This window comes from Lynx canadensis, chromosome A2 (assembly GCF_007474595.2).
Source record: "Lynx canadensis isolate LIC74 chromosome A2, mLynCan4.pri.v2, whole genome shotgun sequence".
Taxonomy (NCBI): Eukaryota; Metazoa; Chordata; class Mammalia; order Carnivora; family Felidae; genus Lynx; species Lynx canadensis.
Window position 1 is genome coordinate 59,904,291 of NC_044304.2, and position 25,073 is coordinate 59,929,363.

The 25,073-nt window shown below is 54.6% G+C and overlaps 1 protein-coding gene across 1 annotated transcript; it reads left to right on the forward strand.

Annotated features, from left to right (window-relative positions):
* Nucleotides 1–918: 918 nt before the first annotated feature.
* LOC115501381 (tubulin polymerization-promoting protein-like) lies at nt 919–24,390 on the forward strand. Its single transcript, XM_030296436.1, has 3 exons — nt 919–1,118; nt 19,668–19,821; nt 19,991–24,390. Exons 1-3 carry the CDS (start codon nt 919–921, stop codon nt 20,183–20,185), a joined length of 549 nt encoding a protein of 182 aa, XP_030152296.1. The 3' UTR covers nt 20,186–24,390.
* Nucleotides 24,391–25,073: the final 683 nt, after the last annotated feature.

The window sequence follows — 25,073 nt, forward strand, 5'->3', positions numbered from 1 at the left end:
GTGTGTGGGGGGGGGGTCTCTGTAGCTGGGAGAGTTAAGGACAGAGCCTGGGTGGGGGGGGGGGTCTGGTGCCAGATGGACCAAGGACAGAGACTGGGTGGGCATGTGTGTGGGGGTTCTGTAGCCAGGAGGGGAGGGCAGAACCTGGGATAGTGGTTCCTTGGGGAGGTCCAAGGGAGCCACAGCAATGAAACTGTGGGTCACACCCCGCCCCCCGACCGGCCTTCTCTTCTGGAGGGTGTCCTGCAGGACAGACAGGGAGACCCTTACCCCAAGCCCCAGCACTAAGCAAGTGGGCCAGCCTGGAGGAGAAGGGGCAGCAGGCCTCAGCCAGAAAAGAGCAGGAGACATTGGAAGATTTCCGGATCTGCGTGCGCAGGTAGGCAGGACGGGCCCACCTCGAGCGCAGGAAGAAAAGGGTCTCCTGGCTGCGCTGGGAATGCAGCCGCTGCTTGTCCCTGGGAGGGCGGCCCTGGCTGCACCCGGGCCCAGCATGGCCTGACCGCACCCAGGTGCGGCTGCACGTTCCGGCTGCTCCCAATCTCTGGGACGAGGCCCATTCCCCGCCGGCCCTCCCTGCGCCCCCTCCGTGAGGTCCCAGCCAGCACCCCCGACCCCGACCCCACTCCACATTGGGCCTCCTCGTTGGCCCGAGTCTCCGCGGAGAGGCCAGCGCCCCGCCGTCCCCCCGCCCCTCCCCGGAGGCCCGTCCGCTCGCCCGGGCCCCGACGGGCCTCGCCCGTCCGCCCCTAGCCCACCGCCCCGGGCTCGCCTCCTTTGCGGGGTTCCCACGCCCCTGCGCCGCGCCGGCCTTGTAAGGCAGAGCCGCGCTGCCACCTGCCTCTGTGCACCCCGCGCGTTCCCCGGGCCAGGAGGGGCCGGGAGTGTGGCAGGGCCGGGGGGGGGGGGGGGGGGGCAATGAGCGTGCGGGGCGGGCCGGGCCGGGGGCGGGCCAATGAGCGCGTGTGGCGTGGCGGGCCAATGAGCGCGCGGTGCGTGGCGGGCCATCGGGGCGCGCGGTGCGGAGCTGGCGAGCCCCGGGCGGCGGGGGTGCGGGAGCTCGCCGGACGCCCGGTCGCCCGCGGCCGAGTCGCGGAGGCGCTAGCCGCATCTCCGAGGTAAGCGTCCGCAGAGCTCGGTCCGGGGCGCTGGACGCAGGACCACCCACTCTGCCCGGGCCCGCCGCGCCTGCCACCTGCGCCCGCCACGCCCCCTTCTGGCTGCTGCCCCCTGCGTCCCTGCGCCCCCATCCCAGGCCCTGGGCTGCCCGGCGGTCCGTGCTGCGCGCTGAGGCCCCCGGGGGCTGCGTCGGGGGCGTGGGTCCGGGGACGCGAGGGGCGCGAGCGGGGACGACCGCGCCGCGAGGGACAGGTGGTTGGTGCGTAGGCCCCGGATGAGGCGCTGAGGCCTGTCTGGGCGGCAGCGCTTCACGCGACGAAGCCGCACCCCCCCCCCCCCGCCCCACTCCCGGCAGCCCCTTTCCCCGCCGCCGCCGCCTCCCCACGTCCCGCTACGCGGACGCCTGGGCCTGGGGTGGTCGCCGCCGGCAAGACCGAAGGGAATTAGGGCTTAGAGGGTGTGTAATGAAGTCAGTGCCCTGCAGCCCCAATTCCGGGAGACCTGGGGCCGCGCAGAGAGCCCAGAGTGAGCGTGGTCCCTCGACAAAGACCGCGCCGCCCCCTCGGGGTCCTAGGCCCCTCTTTGGTCATATTTGCTTCACCATTATCATGCCAGGTGACAGTGTCTGTCGCTCACTGTGCGACTCCAGCAGCCTCCACGGAGGGTGACACATTCACTTATCGCCTGTGACCTGGCAGTCAGGATGAAGAAATCCGCTGCCAGTACGTTTGCTCACACACCTCTGGGGAGCAGTGCCCCACCTGTGCAGAAGGACCAGAGAAACCCTTTATTCTGCGGTTTTCAGTTACACGAATGCAGCCTTGAAATGAGCTGGGGAGAAATCCATTCCTGCCACTCTGCTCATGACTATTTCGACAGGCATTTGGTGTCTCTGAAGATGAGACACCGTTTAGGGTAAGCTGACAGTGTGGCATCTATCTGCGTATTTAGTGGTTAATTTACCTGGCATTTTTTGGATACCGGCAGGGTCTTGGCAGGGTCTCGGGGACGCTGGATAAAGGACCCAGCTCCCATGTCCCACTCTGCAGGCCTGTCCTGACTCCCCATGGCCAGCCTCTCAGGGAGGACCCAATGGAGGTGGGGGGGGGGGGAGCTCTGCACAATCCAGGGCAGCCCCGCACTCCTAGGAGGTGATTGGTAAAGGCCAACCTGGATCCTGAGTGCCCTTGGGACCACAGAGGCTTGGAGTGATGGGGAGAGAGCTTGGAACAAGCAGGAAATGGGGGTGGGGCATCGAGACAGCAGCTTGACTGATGCCTTAATTAAGGTGGATTCTGTGACCCTGTCTCTGGTACCAGCCACTCTTCCCATCACATGGTCCAAATCACAGGGCTCCTCGAGGGTTCTGGGGGGAGGGGTGCTGGTGAATTTGTCTGCAAATTGCCTGCGGTAGGAGGGTATGTGCATTCTCCTGGCGGAAGGTTCTGCCGCTTTCCTGATTTCCAGAGGGTTCCATGAGTCAGAAAGGTACCATAACTTAAGTGCTACACTAGAAAATCCCTATCTGTGAGTACGGAAGGATGAAGTGATGGAGATCATGGGAAGCTCTCTTGGCTGTATTCTTATCTCCCTGGTGCTGTTTGGCTCCTCTTCCCGAATCCTTTGAAGTCTCAGTAAATAACTGTTGTAAAAGTGTATACAAGGTTATAAATACTCATGGTGGAAAATGTGTAAATCACAGGAGAATTTAAAGAAAATTAAATCACTCATCACTGCTTGAGGATGCAGAGAAGGCTTTTAGCAGCCAGACGGTCCTCAGGGCCGCAGAGTGCTCCAGGCAGGAGAGACTGAGAATAAAAAGCTTCCTCTGGGAGAGGCTGTGCTGCCTGGAAGCCAGGCCTATTTATAGCTGGTGATGTTGCTGGTGAGGCAGGAGGAGCATGTCTGGGGATCTTGGGACCACAAGGCAAGGGCCCTGCTGCACCTTGAAGTGTCAGGTCCTCTCTGGTCTCAGCGTGGCTCCAGCTGGAGGGCGGTGGGGGCGGGGCGATGTGCCCCTGAGCCCACAGACCCTGGACCTGGCAGACACTTGCCTGTGTGTAAGCAGCAGCCTTACCTCAAGGGGGTGGGGGGATGGAGCGCACCTGCACCTGGGGCTCAGACGTGGTCTCCAGCCTTTCTGGGTGAGGACAGAGCCCTGGTGTCTGCCCTCAGCAGTGCGTCTTCAGGGGGACCCTTTGCAGCAGTGGAGAGTGCGGGGTACGGGGTTGGCCCTGCTGGGGCCTCGGGTGAGGGTGCGGCCCTGTGTGAGCCCCAGGAGCGGCCTGTGGGGGGGGGCTGCTCCTCCCTCCTCCCCACCTCTCATCTGATGTGGGGTGTCAGTCTGCTTCCAAGCTCCTTATTCCCTGGAACTGTGCAATAGCACAGGACGGCCGTCAGCCGGGAGGTGTAATTTAGCGTTCAAACACAGGACCTTCTTGGTGAAGAGTCTAAAGTCTTGCATAGAGTGTAAGGCAGTGACAGTTTTCTGCCTTCCCCGCCTTCGCCCCCAGCCCTCGCTTCTCTCAGCAGGGGGACCTGCCAGCTGGTCCTGGGAGGAGCACGTTCACACCGACTTTTTCTTGTTTTTAATTAGGCTTGTGGTGAGGAATGATGGATTCTTACCTTTGCTCAAGCCTAGATGTTAAAACCACCTGGAGCCTTTTCCACTCCTCCTGCTGCCTCTGTGGTGGGGCGCACCCATGTGTCCCCAGCGTATGTCCCTGTGTGTCCCAACGTGTCCCTGCATGTCTCCAGCATGTCCCCAGGGTGCCTGTGTCTCTGGTTCTCTTGGCATAAGTGCAGTACCCCCGCGTGGGCTCCGTGTGACCTCCGGCCCTGAGCCACGTTTCCCCAGATCTCTCCCTGTCACACCTGTGTGACTGCATGTCTGCTGAGCACCTGCCAGGTGGGAAGCCCCACTGCACTGGGGACAATACCCAGCAGCTGGTGCCCCCGGGTGACCTCGTGCAGTCCCCACATGCCCCGCTGTCTCACCTGCACAGGGGGGCGGGGGGGGGGGGCGCCAGGTGGGCAGGGTGTGGGGCGTGCGGTGCAGGTGTGGGTCTGGGCCCAGAACCGACGTTAAGTCAGGTGCTCCTCGAGTGTGCCTGCGGCCCTGCGTCACAAGCTGTCTGTAGAAAGCCCACCCACACCCTCCTTCTCCATCCAGGTGTACGCACTTCGTGCACTCACTGACCCTCGACCCCGCTCCCGTCATTTAATACCGTAGGACAGACTGTCCCCAAACCAGAGCTTTAAGACAGTGACCCCATTTGCTTTTGCTCATGACTCTGCCACCCAGCAGGGCTTGGCACGGACAGTGGCCAAACCCCTGACCTCAGCTAGGGTTTGCTGGCCAGACAGGACCACCCAAGGCTGCCCTGCTTAGTTGAGTCTGGGTTGAGTGGCTGGCACGAGGCTCCCGTCTCTGTGTGGGGTCTCTCCAGAACGTTTGCCTGTCCCCTGAGGGAACAGGGGAGCCTGGTTCTTTGTCATTTGGCTGTGTCCCATGGTCCGGCCAGCTGGAAGGGCCCCTGGCTTCAGGGGCAGGAGCTGGTGGGTGGGAGATGCTCTCGGGTGGCCCCCTTCTCAGTGCTTCGGAGGACCAGTTGTGGCAGCCCCTGGGACCCCTGGCCCTGTGCCCCTTGGCCTTTGACGGCCCCTGGCCTGCTCCCTCAGGACTCGCTGCACCCTTTCTCTGGCAGCAGGTCGCACGTCTGTGGGTGGATGGCCCCCTCGGCCGCGCGGCCCACTGTGCCCTGGTTCTGATTCCTGCTGCTTGGTCACTTGTCCCCCGCGTCCTCGGGGTCTGAGGCTCCATTCTCCTGACACCCTGCAGGCCCTGCCCCACTGGGCCTTCCACCCTGGCAGGGGCCCCTGCCTGCTTCTCTGGACTTGCTGCCTTTTTCTCATTGAGTTGTAGGGTCCTTTGCAGGTTCTGGAGACAAGCCCATATTTGTATCTTCTCCTACCCCGTGGCTTCCCTTTTCTCTCCATCGGTGATATTTTTGATGAACAGAAGTTCTTGATTTCAGCCTGGTGCCATCCTAGAATTGTTTCCTTTAAGGGCAGTGATTTTTGAGGCTTGTGCAGTGGATCTTTCTCTATCCCCAGGACGTCAGATACCCTCAGCCCTCACCTTTGTGAGGATTTTGCCTTTCCTACTTCAGTCCTCAGAGCGCCTGAAGGGTGGTGTCGATGCCCCATCTCCCCTGCATCTGCCATTTACTGAAAATATGCTCCTCCCTTTTTTCTGCAGGGCCACCTTGTCACACACGTGTGCACATGCGTTTGGGCTCTGGCGTCCCTCCCATTGTTGATTCTGTCCCATTGGTGCTGTCTTTGCTTCCAGACCTTTCTCTCGAGTCTCCATGCCCATGGAGCAAATCTTGTCCTTTTAAAATCACTGTGTATTCACAGCCCTTCTCCCATGTATGTCAGCTCAGTGCATCTGGATACTAGACACAAAAGTTGTCGGAGTTTTTATTCAGATTAAGTTAAGACTGGTTGAATTTAGGGACAGCGGACATCTTTCTGTATGTAGATTCCAACCCATGTTCATAACGTCATCATTTAGGCCTTTCGTTTCCTTCAGTGGCCGAGTTTTCTGTGTTGACTGTGCGTCCTCTGTGAGCGGTGTTCCTAGGAACTTGTATTTCTTCATATTTTAAATGTTGCATTTCTAAATGCTTTTTACTGGGGATTCTGGGAAGATGGCGGCGTAGGAGGACGCTGGGCTCACCGCGCGTCCTGCTGATCACTTAGATTCCACCTACACCTGCCTAAATAACCCAGAAAACCGCCAGAGGATTAGCAGAACGGAGTCACCAGACCCAAGTGCAGACGAGAGGCCCACGGAAGAGGGTAGGAAGGGCGGCGAGGCGGTGCGCGCTCCACGGACTGGCGGGAGGGAGCCGGGGCGGAGGGGCGGCTCGTCAGCCAAGCAGAGCCCCCGAGTCCGGTTGCAAAAGCGGAGGGGCCTGACGGACTGTGTTCCGACAGCAAGCGCGACTTAGCGTCTGGGAGGTCATAAGTTAACAGCTCTGCTCGGAAAGCGGGAAAGCTGGAGGACAAAGGGAGGGTGAGCTGCGGAGCCCCTGGACGACAGACCTCAGTTTGGCGGGGAACAAAGGCGCTCGCCAGTGCCATCTCCCCCGCCCATCCCCCAGCCAAAATCCCAAAGGGAACTGGTTCCGGCCAGGGAAATTGCTCGCTCCGCGCAAACACCCAGCTCTGTGCTTCTGCGGAGCCAAACCTCCTGCAGCGGATCTGACTCCCTCCGGCTGCCACAGGGCCCCTCCTGAAGTGGATCACCTAAGGAGAAGCGAGCTAAGCCTGCCCCCCCTGCCGCCGTGCACCTTGCCTTCCCACCCCAGCTAATACACCAGATCCCCAGCATCACAAGCCTGGCAGTGTGCAAGTAGCCCAGACGGGCCACGCCACCCCACAGTGAATCCCGCCCCTAGGAGAGGGGAAGAGAAGGCACACACCAGTCTGACTGTGGCCCCAGCGGTGGGCTGGGGGCAGACATCAGGTCGGACTGCGGCCCCGCCCACCAACTCCAGTTATACACCACAGCACAGGGGAAGTGCCCTGCAGGCCCTCACCACACCAGGGACTATCCAAAATGACCAAGCGGAAGAATTCCCCTCAGAAGAATCTCCAGGAAATAACAACAGCTAATGAGCTGATCAAAAAGGATTTAAATAATATAACAGAAAGTGAATTTAGAATAATAGTCATAAAATTAATCGCTGGGCTGGAAAACAGCATAGAGGACAGCAGAGAATCTCTTGCTACAGAGATCAAGGGACTAAGGAACAGTCACGAGGAGCTGAAAAACGCTTTAAATGAAATGCAAAACAAAATGCAAACCACCACGGCTCGGATGGAAGAGGCAGAGGAGAGAATAGGTGAACTAGAAGATAAAGTTATGGAAAAAGAGGAAGCTGAGAGAAAGAGAGATAAAAAAATCCAGGAGTATGAGGGGAAAATTAGAGAACTAAGTGATACACTAAAAAGAAATAATATACGCATAATTGGTATCCCAGAGGAGGAAGAGAGAGGGAAAGGTGCTGAAGGGGTACTTGAAGAAATAATAGCTGAGAACTTCCCTGATCTGGGGAAGGAAAAAGGCATTGAAATCCAAGAGGCACAGAGAACTCCCTTCAGACGTAACTTGAATCGATCTTCTGCATGACATATCATAGTGAAATTGGCAAAATACAAGGATAAAGAGAAAATTCTGAAAGCAGCAAGGGGTAAACGTGCCCTCACATATAAAGGGAGACCTATAAGACTCGTGACTGATCTCTCTTTTGAAACTTGGCAGGCCAGAAAGAATTGGCACGAGATTTTCAGTGTGCTAGACAGAAAAAATATGCAGCCGAGAATCCTTTATCCAGCAAGTCTGTCATTTAGAATAGAAGGAGAGATAAAGGTCTTCCCAAACAAACAAAAACTGAAGGAATTTGTCACCACTAAACCAGCCCTACAAGAGATCCTAAGGGGGACCCTGTGAGACAAAGTACCAGAGACATCACTACAAGCATAAAACATACAGACATCACAATGACTCTAAACCCGTATCTTTCTATAATGACACTGAATGTAAATGGATTAAATGCGCCAACCAAAAGACATAGGGTATCAGAATGGATAAAAAAACAAGACCCATCTATTTGCTGTCTACAAGAGACTCATTTTAGACCTGAGGACACCTTTAGATTCAGAGTGAGGGGATGGAGAACTATTTATCATGCTACTGGAAGCCAAAGAAAGCTGGAGTAGCCATACTTATATCAGACAAACTAGACTTTAAATTAAAGGCTGTAACAAGAGATGAAGAAGGACATTATATAATAGTTACAGGGTCTATCCATCAGGAAGAGCTAACAATTATAAATGTCTATGCGCCGAATACCGGAGCCCCCAAATATATAAAACAATTACTCATAAACAGAAGCAACCTTATTGATAAGAATGTGGTAATTGCTGGGGACTTTAACACCCCACTTACAACAATGGATAGATCATCTAGACACACGGTCAATAAAGAAACAAGGGCCCTGAATGAGACATTGGATCAGATGGACTTGACAGATCTATTTAGAACTCTGCATCCCAAAGCAACAGAATATACTTTCTTCTCGAGTGCACATGGAACATTCTCCAAGATAGATCATATACTGGGTCACAAAACAGACCTTCATAAGTTTACAAGAATTGAAATTATACCATGCATACTTTCAGACCACAATGCTATGAAGCTTGAAATCAACCACAGGAAAAAGTCTGGAAAACCTCCAAAAGCATGGAGGTTAAAGAACACCCTACTAACGAATGAGTGGGTCAACCAGGCAATTAGAGAAGAAATTAAAAAATATATGGAAACAAACGAAAATGAAAATACAACAATCCAAACGCTTTGGGACGCAGCGAAGGCAGTCCTGAGAGGAAAATACATTGCAATCCAGGCCTATCTCAAGAAACAAGAAAAATCCCAAATACAAAATCTAACAGCACACCTAAAGGAACTAGAAGCAGAACAGCAAAGGCAGCCTAAACCCAGCAGAAGAAGAGAAATAATAAAGATCAGAGCAGAAATAAACAATATAGAATCTAAAAAAACTGTAGAGCAGATCAACGAAACCAAGAGTTGGTTTTTTGAAAAAATAAACAAAATTGACAAACCTCTAGCCAGGCTTCTCAAAAAGAAAAGGGAGATGACCCAAATAGATAAAATCATGAATGAAAATGGAATTATTACAACCAATCCCTCAGAGATACAACAATTATCAGGGAATACTATGAAAATTATATGCCAACAAATTGGACAACCTGGAAGAAATGGACAAATTCCTGAACACCCACACTCTTCCAAAACTCAATCAGGAGGAAATAGAAAGCTTGAACAGACCCATAACCAGCGAAGAAATTGAATCGGTTATCAAAATCTCCCAACAAATAAGAGTCCAGGACCAGATGGCTTCCCAGGGGAGTTCTACCAGACGTTTAAAGCAGAGATAATACCTATCCTTCTCAAGCTATTCCAAGAAATAGAAAGGGAAGGAAAACTTCCAGACTCATTCTATGAAGCCAGTATTACTTTGATTCCTAAACCAGACAGAGACCCAGTAAAAAAAAGAGAACTACAGGCCAATATCCCTGATGAATATGGATGCAAAAATTCTCAATAAGATACTAGCAAATCGAATTCAACAGCATATAAAAAGAATTATTCACCATGATCAAGTGGGATTCATTCCTGGGATGCAGGGCTGGTTCAACATTCGCAAATCAATCAACGTGATACATCACATTAACAAAAAAAAGAGAACCATATGATCCTGTCAATCGATGCAGAAAAGGCCTTTGACAAAATCCAGCACCCTTTCTTAATAAAAACCCTTGAGAAAGTCGGGATAGAAGGAACATACTTAAAGATCATAAAAGCCATTTATGAAAAGCCCACAGCTAACATCATCCTCAACGGGGAAAAACTGAGAGCTTTTTCCCTGAGATCAGGAACACGACAGGGATGCCCACTCTCACCGCTGTTGTTTAACATAGTGCTGGAAGTTCTAGCATCAGCAATCAGACAACAAAAGGAAATCAAAGGCATCAAAATTGGCAAAGATGAAGTCAAGCTTTCACTTTTTGCAGATGACATGATATTATACATGGAAAATCCGATAGACTCCACCAAAAGTCTGCTAGAACTGATACATGAATTCAGCAAAGTTGCAGGATACAAAATCAATGTACAGAAATCAGTTGCATTCTTATACACTAACAATGAAGCAACAGAAAGACAAATAAAGAAACTGATCCCATTCACAATTGCACCAAGAAGCATAAAATACCTAGGAATAAATCTAACCAAAGATGTAAAGGATCTGTATGCTGAAAACTATAGAAAGCTTATGAAGGTAATTGAAGAAGATTTAAAGAAATGGAAAGACATTCCCTGCTCATGGATTGGAAAATAAATATTGTCAAAATGTCAATACTACCCAAAGCTATCTACACATTCAATGCAATCCCAATCAAAATTGCACCAGCATTCTTCTCGAAACTAGAACAAGCAATCCTAAAATTCATATGGAACCACAAAAGGCCCCGAATAGCCAAAGGAATTTTGAAGAAGAAGACCAAGCAGGAGGCATCACAATCCCAGACTTTAGCCTCTACTACAAAGCTGTCATCATCAAGACAGCATGATATTGGCACAAAAACAGACACACAGACCAATGGAATAGAATAGAAACCCCAGAACTAGACCCACAAACGTATGGCCAACTCATCTTTGACAAAGCAGGAAAGAACATCCAATGGAAAAAAGACAGCCTCTTTAACAAATGGTGCTGGGAGAACTGGACAGCAACATGCAGAAGGTTGAAACTAGACCACTTTCTCACACCATTTACAAAAATAAACTCAAAATGGATAAAGGACCTAAATGTGAGACAGGAAACCATCAAAACCTTAGAGGAGAAAGCAGGAAAAGACCTCTCTGACCTCAGCCGTAGCAATCTCTTACTCAACACATCCCCAAAGGCAAGGGAATTAAAAGCAAAAGTGAATTACTGGGACCTTATGAAGATAAAAAGCTTCTGCACAGCAAAGGAAACAACCAACAAAACTAAAAGGCAACCAACGGAATGGGAAAAGATATTTGCAAATGACATATCGGACAAAGGGCTAGTATCTAAATCTATAAAGAGCTCACCAAACTCCACACCCGAAAAACAAATAACCCAGTGAAGAAATGGGCAGAAAACATGAATAGACACTTCTCTAAAGAAGACATCCAGATGGCCAACAGGCACATGAAAAGATGTTCAGCGTCGCTCCTTATCAGGGAAATACAAATCAAAACCACACTCAGGTATCACCTCACGCCAGTCAGAGTGGCCAAAATGAACAAATCAGGAGACTATAGATGCTGGAGAGGATGTGGAGAAACGGGAACCCTCTTGCACTGTTGGTGGGAATGCAAATTGGTGCAGCCACTCTGGAAAGCAGTGTGGAGGTTCCTCAGAAAATTAAAAATAGACCTACCCTATGACCCAGCAATAGCACTGCTAGGAATTTACCCAAGGGATACAGGAATACTGATGCATAGGGGCACTTGTACCCCAATGTTCATAGCAGCACTCTCAACAATAGCCAAATTATGGAAAGAGCCTAAATGTCCATCAACTGATGAATGGATAAAGAAATTGTGGTTTATATACACAATGGAATACTACGTGGCAATGAGAAAAAATGAAATATGGCCTTTTGTAGCAACGTGGATGGAACTGGAGAGTGTGATGCTAAGTGAAATAAGCCATACAGAGAAAGACAGATACCATATGGTTTCACTCTTATGTGGATCCTGAGAAACTTATCAGGAACCCATGGGGGAGGGGAAGGAAAAAAAAAAGAAAAAAAAAAAAAAAGGACGTTAGAGTGGGAGAGAGCCAAAGCATAAGAGACTGTTAAAAACTGAGAACAAACTGAGGGTTGATGGGGGGTGGGAGGGAGGGAAGGGTGGGTGATGGGTATTGAGGAGGGCACCTTTTGGGAAGAGCACTGGGTGTTTTATGGAAACCAATTTGTCAATAAATTTCTTATAAAAATAAATAAATAAATAAATAAATAAATAAATAAATAAATAAAATAAATAAATAAAAAAAAATAAATGCTTTTTACTGTGCGTCTTTGCTGTTATGCAGAAATGAAATGGCCTTTTGTGTGTTGACCACGTATCTAGAAACACCACTAGACTCACTTATTGATGCTAATAATCATCCTGGGATCCCTTTGGGTTTGGTGTGTACACAACCCTAGAAACTGCAGATGATGAGTTTTTTTCCCTAACAATTTTTATATCTTCATTTCCTTTTCTTGCCTTACTGTACTGACATGGGGAATACAGTACTTGCCCAACTTAAAAACAAACGCTTTCAGGGGCGCCTGGGTGGCGCAGTCGGTTAAGCGTCCGACTTCAGCCAGGTCACGATCTCGCGGTCCGTGAGTTCGAGCCCCGCGTCAGGCTCTGGGCTGATGGCTCAGAGCCTGGAGCCTGTTTCCGATTCTGTGTCTCCCTCTCTCTCTGCCTCTCCCCCGTTCATGCTCTGTCTCTCTCTGTCGCAAAAATAAATAAACGTTGAAAAAAAAAATTAAAAAAAACAAACAAACAAACGCTTTCAATATTTCAAGTGTGGCGGCATTTTTCAGCTTTTTTCAGGTGGCCCTTTTTCTCAGATTAAGGAGTTTCCTCTTTTTTCGATTTACTAAGAATTTGCATGATGCATAGATGCTGACTTCTGTCAGATGCTCTCCCTGCGTTTATGACGGTGGCATTAGTATGACGGGATTCTGTTGGTTAATGTTTTGTTTAGGATTGTGAAGGACAGTTTTTGTATCCATGGGCAGCTCCTCAGGTCTGCCTGCGGTGTGGAGTGACTCTGGCTCCCATCGAGGCCGGGACCTGGCTGCCTTGCCCCTGCAGCAGGGCTGTGTAGGACCCGCCCCCCACCCCCACCCTCCCCACCCCCACACTTGTCATTGGGTTCAGGGCCACCAGGCAAATCAGACCTCGCCTTGATACCTTCAGCTTGGTGACACCTACAAAGATCCTTTCTCCAAACAAGGTCACATTCACAGTTCTGGGGGTTAGGATGTGGCCGTTCCTTTCTCGGGGCCACCTTTCAGCCCACTCCACTTGCCCTCAGGCTGCCTGCAGGCGCTGACAGAGACCCCTGGCCGTGCACTTGTGGGGCCAGGTGCTGGGTGACTGAGCGGCTAGAAGTTTCCACCTGTGTCCTCATCCAACCCGTAGGGCACCACCTGCCCGGGGACATCTGTCCGGGAGCCTCAAGTCTCCCTCCGGTTCAGCCCACCAAGACCAGAGTGTAAAGTGTGGGAAACGCGGCACCCGCACCCTCAGGGCTTCAGTGTTTTCTGTGTCATGGCTGGGACTTGTGGGCAGAACATCTTAGGACAGGTCTTAGAGAACCTGTGGCCCAGACGGTGAGCCACGGGCTAGTGTGGGCCTGGGCAGCCATCTCGGAGCCGGGGGCCCCAGAGGGCCCAGGTGGACTGAGCCCCCTTCTCCTCTGTCCCTGCTGGTAACCCGGGGCCACCCTCCCATGCCACTCTGCTCTCCTTGGTTCTGAGGCCCTCTTTCGGGATTGGGGGTGTGCCGTGGTGCCCCTCATGCTGTGGTGTCCTCATGCCGAGGGTTCTTGCACAGAAATGGGGTCTCGGTCTGGACCCTGGGCCCCGGCGTCCCATCGGTGGGCCCAGCGACCACCCCAAGGGCTTCAGCACCTAGAGCTTTTGCTGGCCTGGGCCCAGGTGTCAAGATCCGGGAGACGTGGGAGTGAACAGCAGGGACACTGAGCAGGGGCTCAGGGAGAGCCAGAGTGGCTTCCAGAAGCTTCCCTCTGATGAGCCTGCCCCCAGGAGCCCTATCCCCCTACAGGGCCTGTGGTGTCCCTCAGGGGCCCAGAGCCTGGTTCTCAATCCCACTTGCAACACAGTGTGTCCCGTGCAGACTCCACTGCACCCAGAGGGGCTGGCGCTGTGCCTTTAGTGGAAGAGGTTAAGGCAAGAACCCAGAACAAGATCCTGCCTTTCGTGGGCGGGCACTTCTGGGAGCCGAGGGGCTTGGCGGGGTGAGCAGCCCCCACACAGGCCTGCGCAAATAGGGAATTCTCCCTGCACGCAAATAGGGAATTCTCCAGGGAACGCTATAGGTTCCAAGGCTTCAGGACACTCCAGGCCTGTTATTTAGCAAAGAATATCTGCCTCTTCTGGGTTTGTGGCTGCAGGGTGTCCCCAAGGAGGACACTGGTTCCCCCTGTTTCAGGAGCCTGGACTCACACCGCACCCCAGCAGCACGGGGAGGCCAGCGCAGGACACCTGGGTGCCAGCTTGGCAGGACCTGGCTCCTTCAAGGACACCAACATGGAGTTTCAGGAGTCAGGACAGAGCCTGGGAGTGTGCTGGGGGACTTGGGGTCACACTGGTGGGCTCTCCCCCCTCTCAGAGCAGGGGCCCAGGGGCAGGTGGGCAGGAGGAGGGGCTGGCATTTCTCAGAGAGAGTCTCTGGGAGGCTGCTCACCTCCAGGCCAGAGGTTCCCAGGGAGATGGGGCCAGAGGAGGGGCTCATGCAGCCCCCAGGAAGAATGACAGAAGCCAGCAGCATGTGGAGGACTGGGGGACAGGGGTCTGGGTGAGCTCTGGCTTCCCTGTGGCCTGTCCAGATTCCCAGACACATGTGTCCTGCTGGCCCCCACCTTACCCCACTCTGCACACCATCCCTGGTCTCTGATTCTAGTGTAAGTGCAGCTCTTCCACAGAGCCTGCGCACAGACACCTGGTCCTATTCACAGACACACCTGGCTCTGTTCACAGACACACCTGGTCATGCTCACAGACACACCTGCTTCTGTTGCAGGACCATCACTAACAGGGAATTCCAGTGTTCCTGGTCAGGAATTCTGTGTGCTGATGTCCATGTGGCAGCTGACAGTGGTCTGTCGGGGTCTGTCCTGTGTCACCTTTTCTGTAAGTTTTGCTTTAGGTAGTCGAGGCTTAAGGAGGTTGTCTAAAAAAATTTCTTGCAGCTCCACACCGGGTCTCGATTGAACGCTATTGTTACCAAGACAGAGCCTTCTGGCACCCTCTCCGCCCCGAGGGGCAGACCTCGGTGGGTCTGAAATACTAATTAATCCAGACTCTGTGTGCTATCCAGCACAAATAGCACCCTGACAGCCCCATGTGGGGAGCCTGGACGACAGCGTCCCCTCAGTTCGGCCTGTGTGCTCGCGTGGGGTGCAGGTGGAGGGTCTGGCCTGAGGGGGGCAGAGGGCGGCCTCCTGGCCCATGCATGCGCCTATTTTGGGGTTGCTGCGTGTTCAGAGTGAGGAGCCATGTTTCCTGCAACATGATGCTGGTGTCTGGGTCTCAGGTTAGGAAGAAGCACCTTGGTGGGGCTCCCTGGGGCCTGTTGGCCACTGACCGGCTCCATTCTTGCCACACACCCTGTGGCCCCAGCCAGGATATGGCCACGGCCCGGACATGGTGGGATTTGTCTGAGGCAGGAAGCGGGAATAACAGAGCTGAGCCTTCTCCACAGAACACAGTCCAGATGCTGCCCGCCGCCGGTCCAGCACAATTGTGGGGCGGGGGCATCCACGGGAGGTCCGGGTGAGGTTGGCAGGGCTCCGTGTGTGCAGATACATCCCAGAGACACCAGGGACAGGGGCTCCCCTGTTCTGGGTCTGCCCAGGGCCCACACTCTCCAGGCAGGGGGCAAGTGAGCGTGGGCATTTGGGGTCAGCGGCGGGGTCAGGATGGCCATGTGGCTGAGGCCTTCTCTGTGGGGGCCCTCTCCTGGCCTGAGGCCATGCAGGGCCTCCACGGTGGGCAGCCTGGTGTGTCTGGAATTGGGGAGTTGCTGACACTTGGCCCCTTGCTGGGTTGATGTGGATGCTGGGTCTTAGCACACCTTTTGTCCTTTTAAGGTGACCTTCACTCAGAAATGGTTTCAGTGACCTCAATGGGTCTGTTTCATAGCCCATCCCCTGACATAGCCACGATGGCAATTAGGGGTGCAGGTTGTGGGCAGGGGGTGGTGGCTGGAGCCCCCAGGGACCCCGCCCCTGCCCCTCACAGGGCAAGCCCAGCCCCAGGCACCTGCATGAAGCAAGCATGCTAGGGTGGCTTTTTCCTACTTGGCCGGGAAGAGTTGGGGCCACAGCTGCCCCTTCAGGCAGGTCAGGGCCTCCCTGCAGCCCCTACAGCCCCACAGCATCATGGTTGTGCCCAGGCCCTGATAGGCGGGTGGATCAGCAGCAATGGGGAGCCCTGGGTAGGAGCAGGGCGGCCACTGTCTGCCAGGAAGGTCTGGCTTCAATTGGTCCTCCTTTTTTTGTTGTTTATTTTTTTTAAGAGAGAGGGCGAGAGCAAGCGAACGCAGGGGAGGGGCAGAGAGAGAGGACAGAGGGTCAGTAGCAGGCTCTGAGCTGTCAGCACAGACCCGAAGCCGGGCTTCGGGTACCGTTGAGACCATGACCTGAGCTAAAGTCAGACACTTGACGGACAGAGCCCCCCAGGCGTCCCACCGGCGGTCCTCCTTGGGCACAGCGTGCAGTTGGAGCTGCTGGTCTGGCCTGAGAACTGCCCCAGGTCAGGCATGATGTGAGGGCATCGCCGCTACATCACAGCCACAATGACAGCTCCCCCAGGAGCCCCCCACTCCTGCCAGCCCAAAGGAATTCCCCACAGGCCCCTCCTTCTCACTGAGCCTCATCAGGGCCTTAAGTGGCCCCTTGACACCCCACTTCCTGCCTGCACTGGCATCCTGGCCAGCCAGGCTGCCCTCTGGACAGGTCACCCATGGCCCTGGCTTTGCTGCAGGGCGGAGCATGGGGGGCCAGTAGCTTTCTCCCACATGAACGCCAAGTTCTCCGTGATGACCCAGCATGCTGCCTGCCACCTCTTGGAGAGGTGTCCCTGGGAGTGCCATCGGTCTTGAATCATGGAGGTGCTGGCACATTTTGGCCCGAAGCCCGGGAGCCTTCCTGCTGTTGGCCCTGTCTCTGGAGGGCTGCCCGGGCCCCGCCAGCCCCAGTGTCCCCAGGTGACCTTTGGCACTGGCAGGGTTTAGCCCCCTGCCCACCCTGAGTTGGGTCTGGAGGCCTGGGGGACACAAGGCTTGGGAAGCAAAGTGAAACCCCAGCTCACGGGGCCTTGTGTGTGATCAGTGACCCCATTACTGCTGGGTGGACCTGCAGGCAGGGCACTGGCCAGCTAGGCCTGGAGCTGGGAGAGGAGGTTTCAGTGTGGGGACACCCTCCAGTTCTGTGGACTCTGGAGAACAGGCTCACTCTGTGTCCAGAGAGCAGTGTAATGTGATCAGTGTCTCTGGGGAAGAGACGGGCATTGTCATTCTAGAACTTGCTGTGCATTGCTCTCTGCAGCAGGGTGCCGGGTCCCCTGGGGAGAACTCCCTGATGGGCAATCACGCTGGGGACACTTGGGGACACCTGGCCCAGCCAGGTGGAGTGGGAGAGTCGGCCTTAGGCCCGTGTCCACCAGCTCTGAATGTGGCCCTCTGATGGGAGCCCCCGTCAGCCTTTCCCCCCACCCCCAGCTCAAGTGACTCCCACTGGTGGCACCTGGTGCCGCGGTGCCCAGAGAGGGCTGCGTGCTCTGACGGCCAGTCCCGGGGCTGGCCGTCAGGCCTGGCATCCACATGCCACCCGGGCAGGGCGTGAATAGGAGACAGGAGTGCCTTTAACGGCCCAGGACAAACAAACAGGGCCTTGGCCAGGCAGCAGGGCAGGGATCTCCGTGTGGGGCGGCTGCTGTGAGAACCTTGCTGCCGAGGAAGGTTTTCCCCAGAGGCTGGGTGGGGGGGTTGAGGCCAACTGCTGTGGGGGCAGAGCCCGCTGCCCACCACTGGGTCTGAGGAAGCCCTGCACCCACCAGGTCACCAGCCCCTGCTGTGCGGTCGTGGTCGGGACCAGCACCCAAGGACAGAAGGGGCATTTGTGTTCTGAGTGCAGGCCCCGTGGGGGCTCAGGCTTCCCAGCCCCGATCCCTGACTGTGGGCTGTGTCCCGTGTCTTCCGACGGGCATGTCAAGTGCCTCTGAGTCCCTGCGTGTGGTGTCCATCTGTTCACTGCTGAAGGACACCTGACTACGTGGTTTACGTGGGACTGCGGTGCGTCTGTCCTGTGTCGAGCCCAGACTTGGGGTCTCAGAGCTGTAACTGCCAAACTGCCTCCCCGGGTGGACGCCACGTCGGAGTGCCCAGCTGACCACATCCTCCCGGTGTGGCCATTTCACTGGCTTCAGCCACGCTGGCCGTCCGGTCTGGTAGGACTCGCCATGTGGGGTGGCGCTTTGTGTGCTCTGCGCTGGCCACCCAGGGGTCTTCCTGGACAGTGTCTGGTTCGGGTATTTTGCCCCGTTTTCTATGTGGGATTCTCCCTGTTGTTAAGTTTGAAAAGCTTTCTCTTTCAGGTGTCTGTTTGCACGTGTTTTCTCCCCATCTGTGGCTCATTTTGTATTCCTCAAAACAGCATCTTTTCAAGGGCATGGTGTTTTAAATTTTGGTGCATTCCAATTCCTTGTTTCTTTTATGGACTTTTTTGGTGTTGTTTCTAAGAAATCTTTGTTTCACCCAAGATCACAAAGTTTTTCTCTTAGGTATTCTTCCAGAAGTTTATAGTTCTAGGTTTTGTGCTGAACTTAGGACGATGGCCCATTCTGAGTGAGTCTCTGTAGGCACTTCGAGGCACAGTGCAGGGCTGGGTCCCCGCTGTACCAGCACCAGCTATTTAGCGACGGCCCTTTCTCTGCTGGGCTGCCTTTCTTTGCTCTTCCATGGAAACCCTCGTGTGGGTCTGTCCCTGTGCCTTCGTGGTTATTGTGGCTGTTCTGGGCCATCTGCTCGTGGACATCTGCAGGGCCGTCCCACTCAGGCCTCTGCACCCACAGGGTGTCCCTGAATGGCAGGGAGCCGCCCCCACAGGACCTCTTGTTCTAAAACCCTGACAACTCACTCCATGGATTAGCAGGAGAGATCCAGTCAAAGTGGTAAAAATGGTTTTTTAGTAAAAATTATAAAAAGTGCACAGTTTAGAATCTTCCTGAAATTTTGTGAGTGGCCTGCGGCAAGGAATGAATAGGGCTGCATCTGCCCCTAGCCACCTTGTGCCCCTTAGGCAGGTGGCTTTCAGGTGGGGGCAGTGGGGGTCCTGGGAGGAGGGACAGGCCCTGGGACCACTTTGCTGGGCGTATTGGTGAGGCCACCGCCCGACCCCGTCCCTGTATGATGACAGGGACGTCGGGCCACGGTGGCCCCAGGCAGGACTCGGCCTCTGTGTGGTTCAGATGGGACGAGCTTCTTGACCTGACTTTTTCCCTCCTTCTCTGAGTGGACACCACACACGCCCCATTTTAGAACCAGACAACAGTTTTGTTTTAATGTCCAGTTGTTCATAAAGGATATGGTTCCTTTAAGCTTTTTTCCAAGACAATTTATATTTGCTGCCGTTGCCCATGGCGACCGACTGTTGGGCATAAACAGTGCACACCAGGGCGGGGGAGGGGCATATTCTGTATTTTAACGTTAGACTTGATTTCTGCTGTGGGAGAGAGGTGGGGGTTCCCCAAGGCCACTGGGCCCCCACCAGGTTCCTGGGTAGGGATCCCCTGATGTCACTGGTCCCTGGGTAGGGGGAGGGTTACCCCTATGTCACTGGGTGCCCAGACAGGGGCAGGGGTCCCCCGATGTCACCAGATCCCTGGGAGGTAGTCTCCCGATGTCATCAGGTCCCCGGGCAGGGCCAGGGTTTCCCCGATGTCACCTGGTCCCCGGGCAGGGGTCTCCTGATGCCACCAGGTCCCTGGGAAGGGGTCCCCTGACATCACCTGGTCCCCGGATGTCAGCAGGTTCTGGGGGCACTACTTGGTGGGGCTGTGAGTTATGGAGGGGAGTGGCCCTGGCCCAGGCCCTGAGTGCTCTCCTCCCTCAGAGGGAAATCCTGCTGGACCATCACATTCGAGCAGTTCAAGGAGGCGCTTGAAGAGCTCTCCAAGAAGAGATTCAAAGACAAGAGCAGCAAGGGGGCCGTCCGCGAGGTGCACAGGCTCATTGAGGGCAAGGCCCCCATCATCTCAGGGCTGATGGTGAGCATGGCTAGCAGGGACTCCCTGGAGGGCAGCAGCCCATGGGGTCTGGGGTGGTACAGGGGACGTGTTACTCCCTGGGGGTGTGCCGACCCAGCTGCCGACGGCCTCACGTGCTCACTTGGCCCCTTGTGCTCACATGGGCATGCCCCATTCTCTCCCTCTACAGAAGGCCATCTCGTCGCCCACTGTGTCCCGGCTCATGGACACGACCAAGTTCACGGGCTCCCACAAGGAACGCTTCGACCCATCAGGCAAGGGCAAAGGCAAGGTGGGCCGTGTGGACCTGGTGGATGAGTCAGGCTATGTACCGGGCTACAAGCACCCGGGCACCTATGACCAGAAGGTGCAGGGTGGCAAGTAGCCAGCCCAGGAGCAGCCCTTCCCGCTGGGGCCCGTGCCACCTCACACTTCATTACATTCCCTTGCTCCCTGGGGAAGAACTCAAGGCTGGGGCCCCGGGGGACCGTGGGGGTGGCAGTCAGGCCTCCCCCTGCTTGGGGCCTGGCATGCTTCTCTCTGACCCCCAAGTGAGGCCCCGAAATCACTGACCATTTCTAACACACCTGCCGCGTCCAGTGCTGGCCGACAACAAATGGCCTTTTTCAGAGCGTCTCCTGGGACCAGACCACACTAACTACCTGGCTTACAGGCAAAAAGTCCATTTTAAAGGGGCCGGTGGGCCACAAGGGGTGAGTGGGACAGACCCTGTCAGAAGCTGGCCCCCTGCTGACCTGCAAACCCCTCCCTGGAACCTCGAGGGCAGCACAAGCTAACGCACTAACCAGCAGCACCAAGAAGACAGAAGTGAGCTGCTAACAGGACATCATGAAGGTGTGGGGAGGTGGGACAGGTGCTTGCATGTGCACACACACTCACACATACCCACATGTGTGTGCCTGCACACACGCACATGCTCACACACACACACATGCACACACGTTGTGGAGCCGGAGGAAGGTGAGCCAGTGGAAGGGGCTCCTCAGTGGACCAGAGGAACACGGTCTGAAGTTGTCAAAATGGAAACCAAGGACAAGACCGTTCACTTTATTGTGTTTTTCTAAGAATAAACTGGAAATGTATTTGTTCCCAGAATGGGTCAGCGAAGACAGAATACCATTTCTGCCCCTTTCTCTCCTGCCGTTTGTGTCTCTAAGCCAGGAGACCCTGCTGGCTAAGGCTTCCCGTGCAGTCGCTTTGCTGGCATGATGGTGTCTTCTGTCCAGGGCCCCACTCTGCACTCAGGGCCTCCGAGCTGTGGGTCCCCATGGCTGCTCCCTGTTCATTGGCACGTGGCACAGATCTCAGTGGTTCAGTCTCTGCATGAGTCTTCCCTAACCTCTCCCAACCCCTGCAAATGCAGAAAACCACACAAGAGAGGCAGGCCCACAAAGGGCCCCGAGGCCAGCAGCATTTGTTGGCATTTGGTTTCTCCATGAGGCTGGATAGGGGAGCCAAGCATTGGGGCTCTTGTCACAGTGGCTTCATGGGGACATGTCCCCTTGCAGAAGTGCCACCAAGCCTGGCGAGTGACTGGTGGGGCCATGTGGTCCTGGCGCTGGTCTTGGGAAAAGCCCATGGGAGCCTCAGGGAAATGCTTCTTGGAGCCTGTCCACCCTGGCCACTATTCTGTGTCCGTGGCAGCTGGCTGGTTGGGGGCACTCCCTGGCGCACAGCACAGGCAGTTGAAATAAAGACCAGCACCGGGGTGGCACACGCACCCGCCTCCCTGTGCCCAAAGGGCATGCTGGTCGTCGCTAGAGCTAGGGATGGTCCCTTGTCTGTGCGGTGGGGCTCAGGGCTCGAGCTCCCATCCAGCATGGCCCCTCTGAAGGGATGTGGTCTTCCCCCTCGCCCCCACGGTGGGGCCTCGCCAGCAGCTTCCTTCCAAGGTTCTGAGACTTCCCAGTGCGTAAAATCTGAGATGGTTGCAGGCCTTGAGTCACCTGTGCTCACTGCTGTCTCTAGTTTCTACCTTGGCGATCCTGAGCTGCCCGGCCATGCCTCTCCACCCCATGGTGGGGGAAGGTGGGGAAACCAAGGACTGAGTGCTGGAGGAGGGACAAGCAAACAGGACACAGTATCCCCGGCTGGACTGCGGTGAGGATCTGGAGGCAAGGGGAGGACGTGGGAAATGTTGGAAGGCGACTCTGAACATGACAAATGTTTCTCAACAACGAGAAGCAGATCACAAACCAGACCTCCTCCCAGATCCTCTTGGGCACCATGTTGGGGAGCACCGTCTGAGGCGGTGGGGCTCTGCCTCCTGCCATTACCACCTGGGTCCCCCCTGTCACAGCCATGACACAGCGTGGACACTGGAGTCCAGCAGGACCTTGGCCCCCACAGTGTGCATGCCCCAGTGAGCCGAGGGACAAGGGTCCCCATGCCACAGCCTGTACCGGGAATGCACAGCCCCCCTTCCACCGGCCCTTCTCAGCCCCTCTCACCCCCAGGAGGCCATCTTCTGTGCCAGAGCGGGATCTCCAGGCAAAACAGCCTCCCCAGGACCACCCTGGGAGATTGGGGTCTAAGCAAGAGAAACCACACATCTGCCTGCCCACGGGGACCCCTGCTGTCATGCCCTTCCCCAGAGCAGGAGCCCTCTTCTTAGTGGAAGGCACCAGTGCCAGTCTGGTGGAGCTGAGCTGCTCACTCGTGACCAGTGTTTCCCAATGCGTTCCTGACTCTTCTCACAGCACCTTCCCATGGGGTTTGTGAATGGGTCCCCTTGGCAGTCCACCCCGTCCCACAGCAGGGAGGTCCGGTTGGCCACACAGGGGCTACATTCTCTCCTGCCTCCCCTGCCCAACCCCAAAGCCTCTTCAGATGGCACCTGTCCCCAGACAAAGCCTGGACGTTCCCTCAGTCAGGAAGGAGGGGGAGGTGGCAAAGACTCCATCACGAGTCCTCAGTGCTCTCCATTCCATCAGCTTAAAATAATCTGCTAAACGTGTTGCCGCATGTGTGTGGCCCCCGCACACACAACATGTGCGCACGCACATGTGTGCTCCTCCATCGGCATCTGAACACTGAGAACACACAGGCAGGGTGTGTGTCTTTACTGCATGTTATATGGAATGCCAATTATCTTCTAACCATGGTTACCCAGAAATCCAGCGTCTATCTGTGAGTGAGAGACCGCACAGCACGAGGAGACAGGACACGTTCTGCCAGGGAGGGCAGGGCTGACAGCATCTGAGTGTCAGGAGAACTGGAGGAGGGTGCTTAACACTGATCACACCAGAACACTTATTTATTTCTATTTAACGTGATAGGATAGGCAACTAGGTGGCGGTAACAGCTTTACCAAAGTGAAGTTCAAATCATGTAAGTTTAGGATGTTATCGCAGAAGATATATATTTATACCGGAGTATTTTCACACCTCTAGTGTCCCTAGTCCTACGTTTGTGGCAGATGAAAATCACAGCCGATGCAAGAAGCCGGTGAACAGTGCACGCAGGCGGCTCGCTGGCACCACTTCCTGTTGGTGTGGCTCTGCGTCTGCGTCCCTGTGCTGAGCGCTCAGGACATGCCACGGGCGTCCCTCTGGCTGCTCGGTGGACAGGGCCTGTGGCAGCGGGCTCATGCCCCCACCCCAGACTGCTTCTGTGAATAGTTTTTTGGCGCCCAGCTGTGCCCGTGTGCTCAGTCGGGCATGACGTATGGCCGGTTTTGCGCTATGTCGCCTGGTGGTGGTAGGAGTGGACACCTAAAATTTTCACCATCTGGCCCTTTACGGGAAAAGCATGTGCTGGCCCTGCCCTGGGGACCAAGCCCAGCTCTCTTCATACACAAGCTGGCAGCTCCCCCGTCTTGCAGTCCACGCCACATGGGACGCCCTGTGGTCACCTGTTCCATGCAGGCCAGGTTGAAAATTCAGCTGTACTGTGAAGTTACCAATAGGCTAGAATGTCCTTAAAACACTGACCCTGAACAGCTCCCCTCCACTGATTGACTACTGAACACTGTGGAACCTGGTGGTTCAGGGTATGGCCTCTGTCCCTGGGCATGTGGAGGGCATGGCCCCAGGTGGGCTGGGCAGTGGCCACCCTGAGCTTCGAGAGGTTTTTTTCTCTCCCTCTAGACTCTTGAAAACCCAAACCAAGCCAAACAGAAAGGAAACCCGCACAACTTAAAGGAAACTTGAAAGGGATCGTATACTACTAGTTTGTACTAAGTTTTTTTCAGGAAAGGGAAATAAATTTATATATATATGCAATATATTTTTACACTGTTTTGTTACCATTAGGGAGTCCTGAGTGTATCACTTTAGTAGTGTGATAGTGAAGAGTAGAGTCGACGTCTTGGGTGTTCTGACTCAGAAAGGCATGTCTGCTGGCGTCTCAAAGCCGCACTCAACCAGGGATATGTATGGGATCGGGGTGGCCCTCCTCTCCCTCCCCAGAGCATGAGGCACTGTGTCCCCAGTCAGAGCTGCTGTCAAGGCCTGACCTGCAAACCTGTAGTGAAGTAGCTCGTGTCTGTCTGCATACTGCTCCTCCTGTGTTTGCTGTTAACATTGTGTGTCAAATTGATAAAGTGATAAATAAAGGTGTTGAAATGTGGATCTGTTGTCCTCAAGGTGCACCACCTACACCAGCAGTCACACACAGGCACTAACATCTAACATGGACGGGCTGTGGGAGGGGCTGTGGGAGGGATGGGAGCCACAGCTCACAGGGTCTCACGTCACCTCCCCGCAGGGAGGAAACTTTTGCTTCCTCATTTAGACAGGGTGACTCCTGGCCTGACCCCAGGCCACCTGCCTCGTAGTCCCAGGCTCCTTCCAATCTTGCCCTGGTGCAGCCCTGGGTGGGGGCCCAGACATAGCGATGATGTCCTCGAGTAAGTACCAACATGAAATCCTCTGTGAAATAGTTTTCAAAACTGAAGATAAAGGCATTCATTCTAAGACTACAACAAGGAAAACTGCACCAACAGACATTAAAAGTAAGTCTAATTGCAGCAAGAACATGACCACAGACAGAATGTCTGCAGGGAAGTGGCTCAAAAAATGGGCAGTAAGTAACCATACAAAAACCCTGTAAATAAATGATTTCTGTGGGAAAAAAATATTTCACTAAAATACTCGAACACTGGGGCGCCTGGGTGGCCCAGTCAGTTAAGTGTCCGACTCTTTATTTCAGCTCAGGTCATGATCCCACAGTTTGTGAGTTCTAGCCCAGAGTGAGCCTCTGTGCTGGGGGTGGAACCTACTTGGTTGGGATTCTCTCTCTCTCTCTCTCTC

What these genes read in the sequence shown, in the direction of transcription:
- LOC115501381 (XM_030296436.1), top strand. Translation starts at nt 919, where the DNA reads ATGAGCGTGCGGGGCGGGCCGGGCCGGGGGCGGGCCAATGAGCGCGTG. An exon ending in GCGCTAGCCGCATCTCCGAG is followed by an intron (nt 1,119 to 19,667) that starts GTAAGCGTCCGC and finishes CTCCTCCCTCAG; the next exon opens with AGGGAAATCCTGCTGGACCA. An exon ending in CCATCATCTCAGGGCTGATG is followed by an intron (nt 19,822 to 19,990) that starts GTGAGCATGGCT and finishes CTCCCTCTACAG; the next exon opens with AAGGCCATCTCGTCGCCCAC.